The following is a 16,391-nucleotide window of genomic DNA, read 5'->3' as shown; positions in this document are numbered from 1 at the left end:
ATCCTCATGTAATCATATGAACAGTACCTGAATCTGGATATTCCGCCTCTCCCAATTCCTTTTTCCAGGTGTATTGTATCTCTTTGACTGAAAACCAATGCTATAAAATATAAAACTGTCTCGAGTGCTTTGGCAGAAAGGCAGTGAACTTGCTTACAAAAAATTACCAGAACTTAAAAGCATTATATGAGAGACCTGTTAAATCAGAAAGAAAGACAGACAAGCAGTAAGAATATTTTGTCCTGGTGCACTATATTGAAAATATTCAAATGAAACACAAACCCAGATTCCAAAGTTCTGTATTTTTCAAAATAAAGATCACACATTGTTTAGAGACAATCTACACAAGAGTTACAAAAAATAGTTGCCCAGGCATAAGCATACACAGGTTTGTTAATTATACACATATGGTTACAAGTGTGCTTGCAAAAAGGTTCATTGGAAATATACACAAGGCTCTGTAAATGTACACCGTGTAGTGTTACAATTCTATATTCAAACAAGGAAAATTGACAGTATGTTACATTCACTTACAAGTAGACAAAATGCAAAATACAGTTTATCTTCTGTACAAAAAGGCAAAGTGATTCACACTTTACAAGGTGAAAGGGGACTCTGATTGTAAAGGAATACTAAGGGGGGGTTGTACTTTTCTGCACTTCTTTTACTGCCACAAAATAAGTAGAACATTACTTTTTTTAAAGAGTCAAATAAACACTATTTTTGAACTGAATCATTTGTGTAGAACATTTAGAAAGGATCTCTACTCTCTCGACTAGGTGACAAATTAAAAAAAAAAAAACCAAGCATTTCTTTTAAACATTAACCAGGCTGTATAAAGAGAACATTTCCTTCAAAAGAAAAAAAATTTACTTCTGGTTGAAATTACAATTTACAATATACAACACTATATGCTACGACCATAAAAGGGGTGAATATACACTGAAATGCACAGGGTTTGCTAATTTATTTTCTTACCAAAAATGGGTTTATGTTGATTCAAACTTCTCCACATTTACATTACAGAGGTTTACAAATGTACAATTGTACAATCAAAAGTATGTTCCACTACTAGGGTACATTATAGATACAGATTAGACATCAAAACAAGAAAATACTACAAATTTTTATATATGCAAAGTCTACACCAAGTATACACTATATATTTATAGAAGCAAGACCAAAGTTGAGTTGGATTTTTTTCTCTACATGCTAAATAATAATAAAAAAAATTGCCTCTGTGTTAACAGAAGAAACTGGAGTAGGCAGTAACCACACACCCTTCATCTACTTTAAAAACTTTCTTGGTGTGCATGTTCTCTCCCAATATTGACTGCTAAGCTCAATTCTTTAGCACATTATACTAAGAAAAAGGAATTTTAAAAGTTTCTGAAACTTAAAAACTTACCTTAAATTGAAGCTTCAGCAAATTGATTTTTTTAAATTTATAAACATTGTTAAATGCAATTTGTGCAATTTAAGTAAAATTTTAAGCTTCTCTTTGAGTTTTGACTAAAAGAGAACAAAGCAGGCATTTCCAAAAAGCTCTCCTGTAAGGTAGAGGAGTTAAAAATTGTGTTTTTTAAATTTCAGATTAGCCACCCTGAAAGTTTCCATATTTGAAATAGTTACATCAGTGAACAAAAATGTGGCTTTCCATGTACATCTGTTGCCTATGTACAAGTATTCTATACACCACTGAAACAGCAGGGCAATTAAGTATTTAAAAAAATAATTAGTACATGTTATGCAGAATAAAATTAAAGAAATTTACAAAGGGTCTTTTTGCCTTTTTTCCGTTTCTTTTTTTTGTAGTTCTCATGTCTACGTTGAGCAACCATGAATATTTTCAAAGCGTATATTGGAATATAATTGGTTGCTGGTTGTAAATTCCAGATGGTCACTGGCTCTCTTCCATAGCTCATTGTTTCAGATGATACCATTTGGTGGTCCACAAATGGGCCCAAGGTCAACCCCGTTTTTCATGTAATACTTCTCCAGTTTGGCCAAGATGTGTTTTCCATAGGTGTATTTGCGGAGAGTGGCAATGTGTGGCCGGATCTAGAAGGTGAGAGGGTAGAGGAGTGCAGGATCAGCCCACAAACACATGCAAATAACAGTCATGAATTCTAAAGGACCCTCCTGTTACTACAGCTATGGGTCACCATGAATCACATAAGGATATACTACAGGGTGGGGATTCAGGTATACAGTTGAGTAGCCATAGGACTGTAAGCATGTGTGTCTTGGCACCTACAATGCTGTTATCTGCTGTAAGACTGAATCGGGGTGCAATGCAATCGAACAAAGGGCTGACTTACTGGGGAATTTCTATTTCAATATTACAGTACTAAAGAAATCTGCAGGTAGACCATTTATTTTTTCCACATGAAACAGATATTACTCTACCACCACCACATTTTCTGAACCTACTCCATTCTCAGGAGCTATGTAAATGCTCCAGCAAACTTTAAACGTCAATTGTGATTAAGATGCTCAGAGTTGCATAAACACACCTGTGTGCACCTTAAAGGCTAATTTATTCTGGCATAAGTTTTCAAGGATTAAAGCCCACTTCATCATATCCATGAAAGCTTCTGCCACAAATCAATTCATCTTTTAGGAGTCACAAGGCTCTTTTTTGTGTTTGCTGCAAAAGATTGTCCTCTGGAATAAAACCAAGGAACAAGCAAACAAACAAATGGTTTTATGGCACCTTAAAGAGTGACAAATGTATTATGGTATAAGCTTTCATGGACTAGAGCCTACCTAATCAGAATCAACTGGAATAAAAACAGGTATTCTTCTTTATTTTATTCTTATTGGGTTGGAGCCAAACTTAGTCATACTTAGAGCAGACCCGGTATAATCCACTAACTTAAGGCCCATTGATTTCAATGAGTCTACTCTAAGTATGACTACATCTGGATCCAGTCCATTGGTTCCACTACTTCTGGATACTGTCACTTAAAACTTACTAAGATAGATTTAGAATGGGGGAGGGGAGTACAATGGAGGCGCTCTGTTCTAGCTCACCAATATTCATCATTTAGAGCAAGGCCCCCTTTACATGCAAACTTGTATTGGTGTGGCTGGCACTTCCTCCAGGCTTGCCCAATGTTGTTGTAAATATCTGTAAAGACTTGTCCTCTTGTGGGTCTTCCCAACAATGTATTTATGTAATACATAAGTGACACCAGACCTCCTGGGATTTGCAATGGTTGCATATTACATAGGTTTTTTTCTTCCTTCTGACTTCGCACAGAAGCAGAATGATGCAAAACAAGTACAGACTTGCAAATTTGCTTGTTTTGTCTCAACAACAAATAGAAGACAGAGTGCTAGACACAGACGGTAGTGACAACTTCTGTTTTCCTGGTAAGCGACTGGGATGGGGAGGGGAATCTTCCACGCCCTTGGCTGGGCTCCCTGGGAAATCTACTTCAATGGTTCTGCTCTGCTCACAGTACAGTAATATTGACACATCAAAACCAGCAGCTCACCTTGTGCATGACAATTTTTCTTTGGGCCGGCTCCGCCACGTCAATCATTTTCTGTACCACATAGTTGGCGTACTGATCTTTCATCATGGTGTATAAGGCACTGTGAGGGCCATCGTTCATAGTACACACCTCATCAATCAGCATGGCACGCTCAGTGCGGGAGGCATGCGTAACACATTTCTCCACGACGTTGCTGTAGCAAGTGAAAAGGCTCATAGATTAGTCGTGATACACAAACGGAGCATCCTAATAAGTCACAAAGCAGCTATGCTGCAAAATCACTTCACTCGCTTCGCAACATGGAGGTGAATTTCCATGCTGGAGAAACTGTATATATTGTGACATCTGAATGGTGACATGCACTGTGTGCATAAGAAGAAAGGAGCCCAAGCAAATCTTTGGGCTTGTTCTCTCCCCCAGCATGGTCAAGAGGAATAAACCATGATTCAGTTTCACTTTGCCTGATTTCCCAGCTTGTCCTACATGCAAACCAGGAACCATGGTTTAAAATAAACTCTAGTCAATTGCTAAAGAAGCAAATTACAAACTGTGGATTGTTTTACTGGCTTGTTTAACGAACTAGAGCTTATTTTAAACCATGATTCCTGGTTCACATGTAACAACAGGCCAAGAATTGGCAAAAATGAAACTGAATCCTGATTTATTCCTCCTCTTGGTCACAAGGTAGAAGAGGGCTATGTTCAAGCATGGCACGTTGCACAGACTCCTTTCTGCAGCCAATGGCAAACTATGGCTTGCGTCAATCCAGGAAAGCAGGTAAGGAATCACTATGTGCAAGGGAGCTTGAGGCTCCCTGGAGGTTCATTCTTATAGCTCCAAACCATGATTCAATGTTACATCTCAACCAAGTCAATAAGAATTGCAACTAAGACCACACAAAGATCATCTACATATTCAAGAGCTTTACATATTTATTAATCAGGCAACCATCTACAGTTGTGACTTTCAGGCATTTCCTTAAGTCCTTCCTCCTTAAGCAAGCCTCCCCTGAGATGTGACCCAGCCAGTTATCACTACAGTTGTACTGTTCAACAGTGATTCTTTTATTGTATTTCATTGTTATATTACGTTAACCGCTTTGTTAATTTTATTGGAAAGCAGTATGCAAATCTGTGCAATAAATATAAATCATATTTAATTTTTTTTTAAGACCAGCCTTCAACTAAGGTTTCCAGGGTGACTAATGATGGCTATTATTTATCAGCTACTGAAAATTATTTGAAATTCGCTCTTCTACATTGTTCACCTAAGTTTTCCCTTTTCTAGTTTGAATCATGAATTTTGATTTTGTAAGCCATCTAGCACTGATATTTTTTTACAGCACCATCGTAAGAGATTGACTTATTTGGATCTATGGAGATTGGCTCCATAGACAGATGATAGCCTATGCTTTGCTGGCCAGAGCTCAGCAGAGTGGGAGGAGCAACAGAGGTTCTTACAGCCTCCTATTCTTCTGTTGTTGTTTTTTAGAGCTAGATGTCCAGCTCACCCATTTAATTGTAGGCAGGGCCAAGAGACAGAGAGGCTTGAGGATATGGCGTATCCACATCCGCTCCACTGCTTCTCCTCCCCACCCCCAGCATGCCCCTTTTTAACTCTTCCTGATCTCTTCTGAGGATGCTGTTGTGTCCTCAAAAGAGAAGCCACTGCGATGCTTTCCATGGAGGATGGGAGAGATGGCGGGGGGGGGGGGTCCCACTCATATTTCCGCTCTCGTGGTCGTAGCTGTGTCTATGGCCTTGGGAGGGGAAATCCACTATATCCTATGGACCCTGGGACACTCTCCCAGGAACCATAAGATGGGTCTCTTAAAATGTTTAGGAAAATATACAAGGGAAATACCATACCTGGCGAATTTATGTTGACTCAGTACAAGCACATTGCCTCTAATTTCTGCCACTATCTTGCTTTTATCTTCAGGCCGCCCATGTTCAAGTACATGTTGGATAACATAGTTCCCGTATTGATCCTGTTGGGCAGATAGCAGGAGCACATCAACTCTAAAACAACTCTGCATATTAGAAATCCTTAAACTCGTTAATTTTATGAGTTAGCATTTGTACCCTGCCTTTCCACCAAAAAAAGCCCTCACGTTGGCTTACAATGACAATAAAATCACATGGGGGCGGGGATTAACACACGTAAAATAGAATTGTAAGCAATAGTAATAGTAGTAACAACAAAAGAGCACTCTATAAAATTCAGCAAAGGTACAGGCAAATAAAATTATCTTCATTTGGTGAAGAGAAGGTGACACAAATATTTCTGAGGTGGGCATTCCACAAATGGGGCACCACCACCGAAAAGGCTCTATTGTTGGGTCCTAACCCCTCTAGGTAGGGGCAGCTGGAGCTAGGCCTCAGAAAATGCTGTTAAGGAATGGACCGTACACATGCAAGGATGTGTATCCTGGTCCCAGACCGTTTAGGGCTTTATAGGTCCAAGTCAGCACTTTGAACTGCACCTGAAAGCAGACTGGGAGCCACTGAAGATCTCTTAACACTGAGCAGATATGAACATGGAGGAACGCAGTTAAAAAGAAAACCATGACCGCTGTACCCTGGACCAACTGAAGCTTCTGAATACTCTTCAAAGATATCCAAGAATCTAGTCCAGGGGTGGGCAGACATCAGGCTTGTCTGATCTGCTTTGTTTTTTACTTGAATCCCAAGATTCGCCAACTAAGGCCAGATGCAAAACCATTTAGAATTAAAGAATAGGGTGCTTCTGAGCACACCCTAAGACCAGGGATTTGTTTTCAGTACCAGAACTGGATGGAGTCCTTTCATACAGAAGTTCATCCTGGTTATCTCACACTGTCTTCATTTCAACAGCCTAATTTAGGTGGAAAAGTCATGTTGCTGTTGCTATTAAACAATTTGCAGATCTTCAGCAGATAACACAGAGATCTACCAGTAGATCTTAATCTACTTTATGCCTATGCCTGATCTAGTGAAACCAGATATTAATAACCTGCAATGAAAAAATAAACCTGTTGTTGTATATGTGGTCCCAATACCTGATATTTATTTATTTTCACCCTGTTCTCCAGGGAGCTCACATAAGATTCCCTAGGTGTTTGGCCAGTTAAGTAGAATATATCTCGAAGGGAAAAAAATATATCTTTTATCTCGAAGGGAAAAAAAGGAGCAATCTGGCTTCAAGCCACAGTGTGTATACACACATAGCATTGTAACCAAGGGTTAAATAATAAACACTCCCAATGCTGACTGCAATGACTGGGTGGTGGTTTAGAAACAAAACCTTGGTACCAGGGTTCCAGACCTTGTTAGAGGGGCCTTTTAACTTTAAGGTCTACAGAAGGGAAGATTCCGCCAGATGCTGGTTCTCCCATCTCTGTGGTAGGGAAGAAGCAGGTGTTGAAAAAATTCAACTTTGTATATAACTCTTAAAATCACAGGAGTCCTCTTGCAGTCTGAAGCAAACAACCTTGTTCGGACAGCCCCTTTACCAGCAAGCTCTAAAGCGTTACCTGCACAAGCTGCTCCGTGTGTTGGTGAAGTTCTTCCAGGATGGGCAGAGTCTGCTCAGGTAGACAGTGCTCAAGGATCCTCTGAATGACACGGCAGCCGTATGGATGGGTAGACAAGGCAAACACCTGAGTTCAACAGACACAGGTGAGGACAGGGGAAAATTCCTTACACAGAACAGCCTACATTTCAAAAAACAGACAACCGAGACGTTCTGCGGGGCACAAAATGTCTAATACGTGCTGGTTATCAGCTACTGTCAGGCTCCAAAAGCTGGGAAACTACGTCTGCTCCAGCTTAGTGGATTTCAACGCTTACATCAAGACAGATGGATGAACATCATGCAGTCTGAGTGAAAAAGTATCATGCCAGCTTTCAAACTTTCTCACCGCCCAGATATATAACTGAACAAATATTTAAAGTTCATATTAAACTCTAATTGTGGAAAAAATAAGTAGCTCTTGGATCGAAGAAGCCAAGGAGCTCATGGGCCACCACAGGGTTTGTGAGAAAGACAATGTCCTTATCTCCCTGCCCAATGACCTTTGCTCCTCCAGCTCCCTACCCATAGTTGTTTGAAGGTCTCCTAAAAGGGTTCCATCACCCTTTCTCCCTTACTGTTCCTTATGCATGGAACTCCCACATAGATGCTACCTCACTCTCTCAAGCGCTTCCTTTAAATCCCCCCTCAAAGCATATCTGTTCTGTAATGTCTATGGTTTTAACCCTTTAATTTCAGCAGGGGATCAGGACTATGACTAATTACATGTAATGGAACTCATGTATAATCTTCCCTTCTCCTTTGAGAAAAATTTGGAATGTAAGTTCCACAGGGGAGGAACCTCCCTTTCCCTTTATATTACTCTGTAAAGCAACATGTTCAGTGATGCCATATTAATAATGTTTAATGGATTAGCCCCTTATTTTCCCATATTTTCCCTAGAAAATAGCAGATGAAGGGCAAAGGGCAACATTCTTTATGGTGGCTTTTCAAGGGAAACAAAGATATTTAGATCATAAGTTCCAAACACACAGGCACACACACTTACCTGCCCCTTAAATGCATCAATGATAAACTGCAGTGATTGGGGCTGCACACATTCAATGCACTTCTGCACAACGTGATTGCCGTTCTGATCTTTCACACACTTCAACACGTGGCCATCCAGCTCCCGGACCATCTCATTCTATGGAAGGAGGGGTAAAGAGACAAGAGAGAAAGCACCACCAGAATCACAGCTGGCAAGCATCGTAGAAATCACTGGAACCTAGGAAGCTGTCTTATACCAGTTGAGACTATTACTCCATCTAGCCCAGTATTGTCTACTCTCGACTGGCAAGTGGTTCTCCAGGGTCTCAGTTAGAAAGAGGTCTTTTCTATCACCTGTTCCCTGATTCTTTTAACTAGAAATGCCAGGAATTTAACCAGGGGCTTTCTGCGTGCAAAGCCTGTACTCTACCAATGAGCTGTGGTCCCTTTCAAGATTAAGGAATGCCTCCATCTTTATGAGTCCACCTGTTCTTAAGAGATTACAAGGAGAGGCTTTGCTTAGCATGCTCTTCATCCGTAGGGTGCAGGGAGAGTTGGATCTCTCAGCTATAGCCACTCATACCTGATCAGCACTTCCCTCACTCAAAAAAATCAGGAACAGCAAAGACTTAGAAGGGTTGCTTAAGGGATGCTTTCCTCACGAGGTTTCTGACAGTACTGATATGGAAACACACTCAGAGCCTTCCTCTTGGCCACGGGCCCCTAGTCCTGTTTCCCCTGGTGTGTATTACTATTTGTACACTTACACAGGTCACAGAACAGATGCACCATAAAAACTAAAAGAAAAACAATCACAAAGACAAAACCCAATGTAATTTAGTTTTGAACAACAAAAAACAACAACATCCAACATCAAGAAGTAAAGTTAAAATGGAAACTTACAATTACCTGCTGGTCAGGAGGGATAAATTCGAGAGCCTTCTGTATAACTCTGCAGCCATACATTTGCAAAGCAAGGGAGAGGACATGCCCACGAATACGTTCCGCCAAGGCAAGTTTTTGCTCCAGGCTGCCAAACTAGAGGCAATGATAGTAGTGATAACATAGAGATTAGAATCCTACAGAGTAGAGATTATCCTCTTAAATTTAAGATGCAAACTATTGTTGTAAAAAAACAAAACAAAATGGTCTCTAAGAATAGCATTGTGGATAGGACTCACCTCAAAGAACTTTTGGATTACATAGTTTCCAAACACATCAACCATCAGCTGATAAGCTGCCTGTAGGATTTCATTAAAGACAAGCTGCCGTTCAGCTGGGGTGGCGCGTTCCAGTTTAAGCTGGATAAACCTGCAGATGTTGCAATTAAAAAGAACGGGTTCATGGCTTTTACCTGAACTGAAATATTGACTATAGTAATTCAGCTGCCTCAAGTGTTTTCTTGAGTATCTGTTGCAAACCTGAAAACAATCCCCTGTCCAGACTCTACCCAATTACAGTGTGCTGCTGGCAGAAAGCCAAAGCAAACAAGGGCTTTGTGACCTGGAGCCAACTTACCTGAACGACTATCCCCCCTCTGTGTATCCTCACATCCACTCAAGATCTGGCCAACTGGTATGATCTGCCATCCTTGTAGCAAGTAAGGACAGCAGCAGCTAGAACTAGAGCTTTTACAGCAGGTGGATCCTAAACTTCAAACTAGGGATGTATGAGAATTTTGTTTCAGCTCGCAAATCACTCAAAAATGCCCTGTTTGCAACCCCAAACACAAACAGGAGCACATACTCTCCGGAAATGTTCACAAATTCCCTAACTTACGTTCGCATTCACAAAATGCACAATTTGAAAAATGCACAGCTTTCCCCATTTGAATGAACTGAAAAACAGGTTGCCAACAAAAACAGGAGCGAGCCAAACGAAGGTTTGAAATAAACATCCCTGCTTCTCCCATCCCTACTTCAAATCCTTCTACCCAAGGAAACATGGCAACTAACATCTTCGTTGGGATTTAGAAGGGGCTGAAATACTTCCTTTTTCTGGCATGCTTTCGGTCAATTTTGTTTTGTTTCTGTGGCTAATATATTATCATACTGTCTTGTTGTTTTATATTTATTACTATTTTATGTTTCAGCCATTTCTTTGAACACGGGAAAAGCATTTTTAAAAATCAAAATCTAAAACAGTGTGCAGAACTGTTTGGTGATACAGATAGCTCAGATCAGGAACTTGGGAGAAAAATACCTGACTCTGAGGAAGCGTAGCACTCTTAGGACGCTAAAATGTTTCACCTTCTACCTTCACCCCACTCTAGTCACTGTCTGCTCCACTTTCCCACATGCATTACTCCAGCTGCCCATCTCTGTCCCGGCACTGCACAATTGCCCAGGTGGTGCTGCTCTTTCTAGCTGGTGAAAACAGCAGTGCAGCTTTTCTGGCCTTAAAAGTACAGTATACTTTTGAACCTGAAAGATAAATACATGTGAACACTATGTTCAGGGCCGGTGTGATCTAGGTTATCTCTCAACTTTAAAAGGTCAAGATGGAATGCTCAGATGGTAGTTGGAGAAACAGTCAAACAGGAGGGCAGTTGCAGGGATGCTAAGGAAGCTGGGCTTGAGTGAGTTCACCTGCCTCTCCTTCCTATCGCTGAAGCATGTAATAGGAGAAAGCAAAAAAAGCAAAAACCCCTAACAGAACCTTGTGCTGCAGAGCACGCCGACATTAGAGCCTTACAAAGGAAGGAGAAGTGGCATTTCCACTTCTCCCACTTCCAAACCATCCCCCCAGAGAAGGAACTGATCTACGCCAGCTCCAGGTTTTGCATAGATCAGGAGCTGGTTTGGAGACTGGGAGAGCTGTGGATCCACAGCATCTCCCAGCATGCTCACTGTCTCCTTTCCCCCTTCTCCACTGCTGGAGGTCCAACATCGGAGAGTTAAGAGCTGCAGAGATTTCCGTGGGGGCGTCCAAGGTTGGATCTCCCCCTCTGAGGGCAGACCTCGCTCTCCCCTCTCAGAGGAGGAGATCCAAAAAATCCTATGGCCCTTTGGACACTCTTCCAGGGATCACAGAACTGCAGTCTTAGATAAACAACCCAAACTGTCCCATTTGGAGAAATTTCTCTGTCCAAGTTATTTTCTCACTATAAATTGTTTCAGACCCTTGCCCCCTTTGCCATCTTTATCCCAGAATGAGTCAGCTGGTACACATGTGTAGCGGGTTGTTGGTGCTATCAGATTTAACTTCTGAAGGACAAGTCATACTGGAATACAAGATGCAATAGTTTCCTTTGTAATAAGGAAACAGAGAAACTGGGTATAGAGAGGAAGCAGGAAGTGCCTCCTAGTCCAGCCTCTAGGCAAGCCTTCTTTCTGAAAAGAAGCTGCAAAAATTCTCTTAGAGGCTGAAAAGGGCATACCCCAGTGTCTGGACTACTGGAAGAAAAAAAAACTAAGCTTAGATTCAGTCATATCAATGGAGTTAACACAGGGGGAGGAAATCTTTCTGGGCCATGCGCACACTGGGCAATTTGAGTGTCTGTCCTGGACATCATCCCAAAAATGGCTGCCATGGGAGACATGGAAAAGGACAAATAACCTGCCCCAAAGACAGAGTACAAGGCAGAGCTGGGGTCTGAGTCCCCAACACACTAAACAACTGATTTGAACCCAGAGTTTTCAGCAACAGAAACCTGTTTCACAGCAAACCCAGCTGCCAGTAATAACATCTGTTAATTAAAAAAAAAAAACAACGGATTTTTTCTTGGCACCACACATTGGCAGATGCCAAGAAAGGTATCCAGGGGCACATTGGTTCTTGCAATTACCATGTTGCCTACCCCTGGTTAAACATGTTTTGATTGACTGACTGACTGATATATACACACACACACACACACATAATGTGCGTATGGTCTCTTGCCTACTATTTATTACATTCTCGTTTTAGGCTTTAAAGAGGTACAATGGTGGAGCCCTTCAGCAGTTTGTTATATGGAACAATGTTTCTCAGAGTTAGTTGAACTGAAATGTCTAGGCACATGTCACATGCCTTACTTACCTTCTGATATGCACCGTCATTTATCAGAAGCTCACAAATAAGGCAGTATGTTAAAAATGGATTGGGGACTGGCATCCCATCAATTCAGTGTGAGTTAGCACAGCTATCACACCTGTGAACAACTGGAATTTCAGCAATGGCTGGATGTCTTTCCCTTAGTGCTCATTATCCTTACCATGCGCAAATCTTCATTCAGCATAGCCTCATCATTTTTGTACCTTGCATTATGGTACTTATTATATAGTAATTCCATCTTCTATAAAACATTTTTATTTCGCACGAAAATGGCTTTGGAGAGGTTTATGATACCAGTGTATTTGTGCACTACGAAACTCATATTACTGCACTTTAAAAAAAATAAACTTGGTTTTTGAACACTTATATAAAAGAGTGTCTTTCCACTAGTTTTCCCATCTCACCTGGATCCATGTTGATCCTGAGAAAACTCCATGATGTGCCCAGCAATCTCTCTCAGCTGTAGGTTCGGGTACCGGTTATTACGGAAGTCTTCAAGCAGCCTGCTGCGACCAGACGGCATGACATCAGACATCCCATAACGCAAACGTGAGGAAGGGAAGAGCGTACTGCTGGGACTGAAGAGGCTGGAAGCACTGCTTGCGCTTCGGTACTTGGCTTCAGCTCCAGGGGCAGCAGAGATGTAACGGCCACTTCCATTTGTGAGCCCTCCTGTGATAATTTTTTTTTAAAAAAGTCTTTGAAATACTAAGGTATCTTAGCAGGCAGCAGGTAAGAAAAAATGAAGGCTGTGAACATATGGGAGAAATTCTCCCCAGGCCATAACTGAGGCAGAGCATATTCTGGTTAAAGAAATATAAATATTGCAACCCAGATGAGTGGCTTGGTTCAGACATAAACAGAAGGCATGCTCTCCATTTTCACTCGGGCTTCCGTTCTGTGCCCAATTCCTCTTTGGCACCTCCGAGGAGATCGAAAGCTTCCGCTTTTTATTTTAAATGAACCATAGTTCTCCTTGCATCCAAACTGGTGGAACAGTGGTTTGTTTAAAATATGGCTAGTGAGAAGAAGCCAGGATCAAACCCTGGCTTGCTCTCACTAGCCATAGTTTAAACTAACCATGGTTCCTCAAGTTTGGACACCACAGAGAACTGTAGTTAGTTTAAAATCAAAAGTTTCTTCTCCTCTTGGGCATGGAAGAGAAGATAGGAGTGCCTGAGGCTTGCTATGGCTCATTCTCATCGTGAGAAACTGTGATTTCCTATTACATCTATGGCCTATGGCTTCTTGCTCACAATATATTACATTTATTTTAGAATGTAAAGGGATACAAAGGTAGAGAGCTTACAAAGGCTATTATAATGGGATAACATTCTTTAGAGTTGGCCGCACAGTGTGATATGCCTTACATTTTGGTCTGCAGCATGGTTTATCAGAAGCTGATGAATAAGACAATATCCTGAAATGGATTTGTGAGCAGCATTCCACTAATTCAAGGAGAGTTAGCACACCTGTGAACAACTGGAATTTTGGGAACTGCTGGATTTGTGGCTGAAGAGAGACATCATTATTTCACCTTTTATCTTCTCCATGCATGAACATTCCGAATGGCTTGGCTATTTTTTTAACGCTTGCATTGTGAGATTTATTATAATTGCATCTTCTATAATACATTTTTATCTCAAAGGAAAGGTGCTTTGGAAATGCTGATGTAACTACTGATTCACTGATGAAACAGCAAATTCATTCTATTGCAGCTTTGGATTTATAAACTTGATTTCTTCGGTTTCTATACTGCCCAATAGAGCTTCGGCTATTGGGCGGTATTGAAATGAAATAAATAAACAAATAAATTTCTGAGCATTTACAAAAAGGTGTGACAACTCTGATATCTGTGTCAAAGTACAGCTGGTGCGGAAATACAGTCAAAACTAGTGAAAACTAGTGAAAATTTTTTGGAAAATGCCAGTTTAGATGGCAATTTTCACTTTATAAAAGCCTTACCTAACATTTTAAAAATGTTTTAAAAGTTTAAGCATTCAGTACACTTTTTTAAAGTTAATTTTGTTGTTTCACAGTTCATTTCTTTATATAATTAGCATAAATATAAAACCTGTTCTTTTTATTATTCTAATAAAGTTAATGGTTTCAACATACTTGACCATTGTTTGACTAATATCTGACTGGTCAAATGACCAAAACATTGATGGTCAAATGACCAACCCTAGCTGGAGATTCTACCCTACTGCTTATAGTTTCCAAATCAAAGTGGAATTTTCTCAATGGCTTACTTCTATGGGGAAAAAACCCCTAAGCACGAACAAATACTAGGCAGCATTAAAATCAAGACAACCCTACTCACAGGCTTACCATAAAAAACAACAGGAAACAGGAAAGGGGGGAAGAAATTGGGACAGAACCAGAAAAATAGATATTCTGAACCATTTCTAAAATGATAAGTGGGAGAAGGCTGTCTGGAGGGAATTTTAACAATAAGGTACAGCCAAGAAAAATGAATGCAAACAAGGCTTCAGGGAGACTGGTGCTGGAGGAATTAAAAAAGTGAGAAGGAGGAAGAGGAAAGCAAAGAGGAACGACAAGATGGAGCCAGAAAATATGTTTAAGCAGCAACAGCTTGAACTGAAGGCAAACGGAGAAACAAAGGTGATGGAGGACAGAGGATAAGGTGGTCCAAGATCAGCAGGTAGAGAGCTAACGAGAGGGACATGTGCACTGCAATCCTATGCATGCTTACTCAGACACAAGTCCCAGACCCTCAGAACCAACTTTTGAAACCTGTCTGCAAGGTAGCAGCATGGACTTTATTGCCGCTAGAGAATTTTAGCCTTGATTTTCTTTTTGGGGAAGAAGTTATTAACATCTTCAAGTATTTGAAATGTTCAATTCCAACTTAGAAATGGGGAAATGAAAACACAAATGTTCACTGATTAGTGTGAAATCATATCACCTATAATGAATACAGGATATCTGTGACAGGTCACTGATAGCCCCCATCCCTGTCTCCAAACGGAAGCTGGGTGCTATGCTGGTAACAATTACATTGTGTTAATCATCAGCCCCACCCAAGTTGGAAATCAGCTTCCCCCATAGCAGCTGTGCAAGTCCAGCAGCACATAAGGTGGCTGACAACTGCAGGGACTGAGGATAACCAAGAGGATGGGGAAAGAAGGCGAGGCTTCAGAAAGCTTGCCCATAAAATGTTTCTTTCAGAACAGAGCAGAAGTAGGACAGTGAAAGGACTCTGGCAAGGAGGAACAGAACTCCAGGGAAGACTAAAAAAAAAACCCAGCCACCTTACACACCTACGGCCTTCAGAACAGGGGTGGGGAACCTCAGATCTGGGGGCCAAATCTAACCCTCCAGAGCGCTATAGATGACCACATCCTATTCCCCTTGCTTTCCTCCAACCACCAATCATTTGGTGGTTTCCCAGCTTTTCTGTCAATTTTCCCTCCATTCTTAAAGGTTGAACTGCCTCTCCTAAGGCTGAGTTACTGGCAGGAAAAGCTTTAAGCTAGAAAATGCTGCCCCAACTCTGCTGCCTCTGATCCCACCCCTTTTGCATGCGGCTTGGCCCACCAATGGAATGCAGCCCCTGAACACTTCTCTGAAATTGAATTTGACCCTCAGGCTAAAAGGGCCCCCCCAGTTCTAGAGGCTTCCCAGGAGCCCTGCCCTGATGATGTTCCACCCATACTGTTAAAAGTCAACACAGCCCTGCAGAGCAGGACCTTGGACAAGGGAGCTCTACAGCAAGTTCAGGTCATCCTTTGGTGCTTTGCCTCTGTTGTCAAGTAGAACTTTGAGGCCCTGGCCCACGCAGTAACAATATCCAACTTCCAACCAAGTCATTTATCCTTTTAGAACATGCAAACAGCATGCCAGGTAGGAAACCACAATGGCTGAGTAGCGCCTGGTGCTTTACCCAAACATAGACACAAAGAGTACAAAGGCAGACTTATCTGGGATAACAGGAATGCCCCCTTACCAAGATTTAAACTCGAAGAAGATCCATGAGACGATAAGGATGGTGGTGGGGTCTGAGAATGGCCAGGTCCTTGACTAGGCAAAGGCATGCCAACAGGCCCCGGAGAAGAGGAAAATCCAAGGCCATTGTAAAAACTGTGTCCGATAGGAGTTAAATTGCTAGAAGTTCTCTTATACAGGTCACTGCTGCCTGTTAGGGAGTCTCGACGAGAGCCACTGCCTGTGTTAGAGTTTGCAACTGAAACAGGAAGAAATGGTGGATATAGTTGCATGAGGCATTCAAACAACGGGGAAAGGTGAATAGGTGTTAACAAGGAAAGATGCTACAGATGCAAACAGTAC

General features: G+C 41.3%; 1 protein-coding gene across 23 annotated transcripts in view; it reads right to left on the bottom strand.

Moving 5' to 3' along the window:
• Positions 1–239: 239 nt before the first annotated feature.
• PUM1 (pumilio RNA binding family member 1) overlaps positions 240–16,391 on the bottom strand; it is a 73,899-nt gene continuing 57,747 nt past the window's right edge. For 17 of the 23 annotated variants that reach the window (XM_084815578.1, XM_084815595.1, XM_084815590.1 and 14 more), the window contains 9 exons: positions 16,051–16,287; positions 12,485–12,752; positions 9,227–9,356; positions 8,949–9,083; positions 8,065–8,202; positions 7,018–7,143; positions 5,372–5,493; positions 3,504–3,696; positions 240–2,061 (listed from right to left, as the gene is read on the bottom strand). In XM_084815578.1, coding sequence (XP_084671704.1) covers positions 1,930–2,061; positions 3,504–3,696; positions 5,372–5,493; positions 7,018–7,143; positions 8,065–8,202; positions 8,949–9,083; positions 9,227–9,356; positions 12,485–12,752; positions 16,051–16,287 — 1,481 coding nt within the window. In that variant the 3' untranslated portion in view covers positions 240–1,929. The remainder of the gene's footprint in view (positions 2,062–3,503; positions 3,697–5,371; positions 5,494–7,017; positions 7,144–8,064; positions 8,203–8,948; positions 9,084–9,226; positions 9,357–12,484; positions 12,753–16,050; positions 16,288–16,391) is intronic. The other 6 variants (XM_084815580.1, XM_084815585.1, XM_084815593.1 and 3 more) reach the window with 1 other exon arrangement.

The sequence above is a fragment of the Heloderma suspectum genome, chromosome 10 (assembly GCF_057233095.1).
Source record: "Heloderma suspectum isolate Gila_16-S chromosome 10, 16-S_ref, whole genome shotgun sequence".
Taxonomy (NCBI): Eukaryota; Metazoa; Chordata; class Lepidosauria; order Squamata; family Helodermatidae; genus Heloderma; species Heloderma suspectum.
This window is presented reverse-complemented; position numbering and strand designations above follow the sequence as displayed.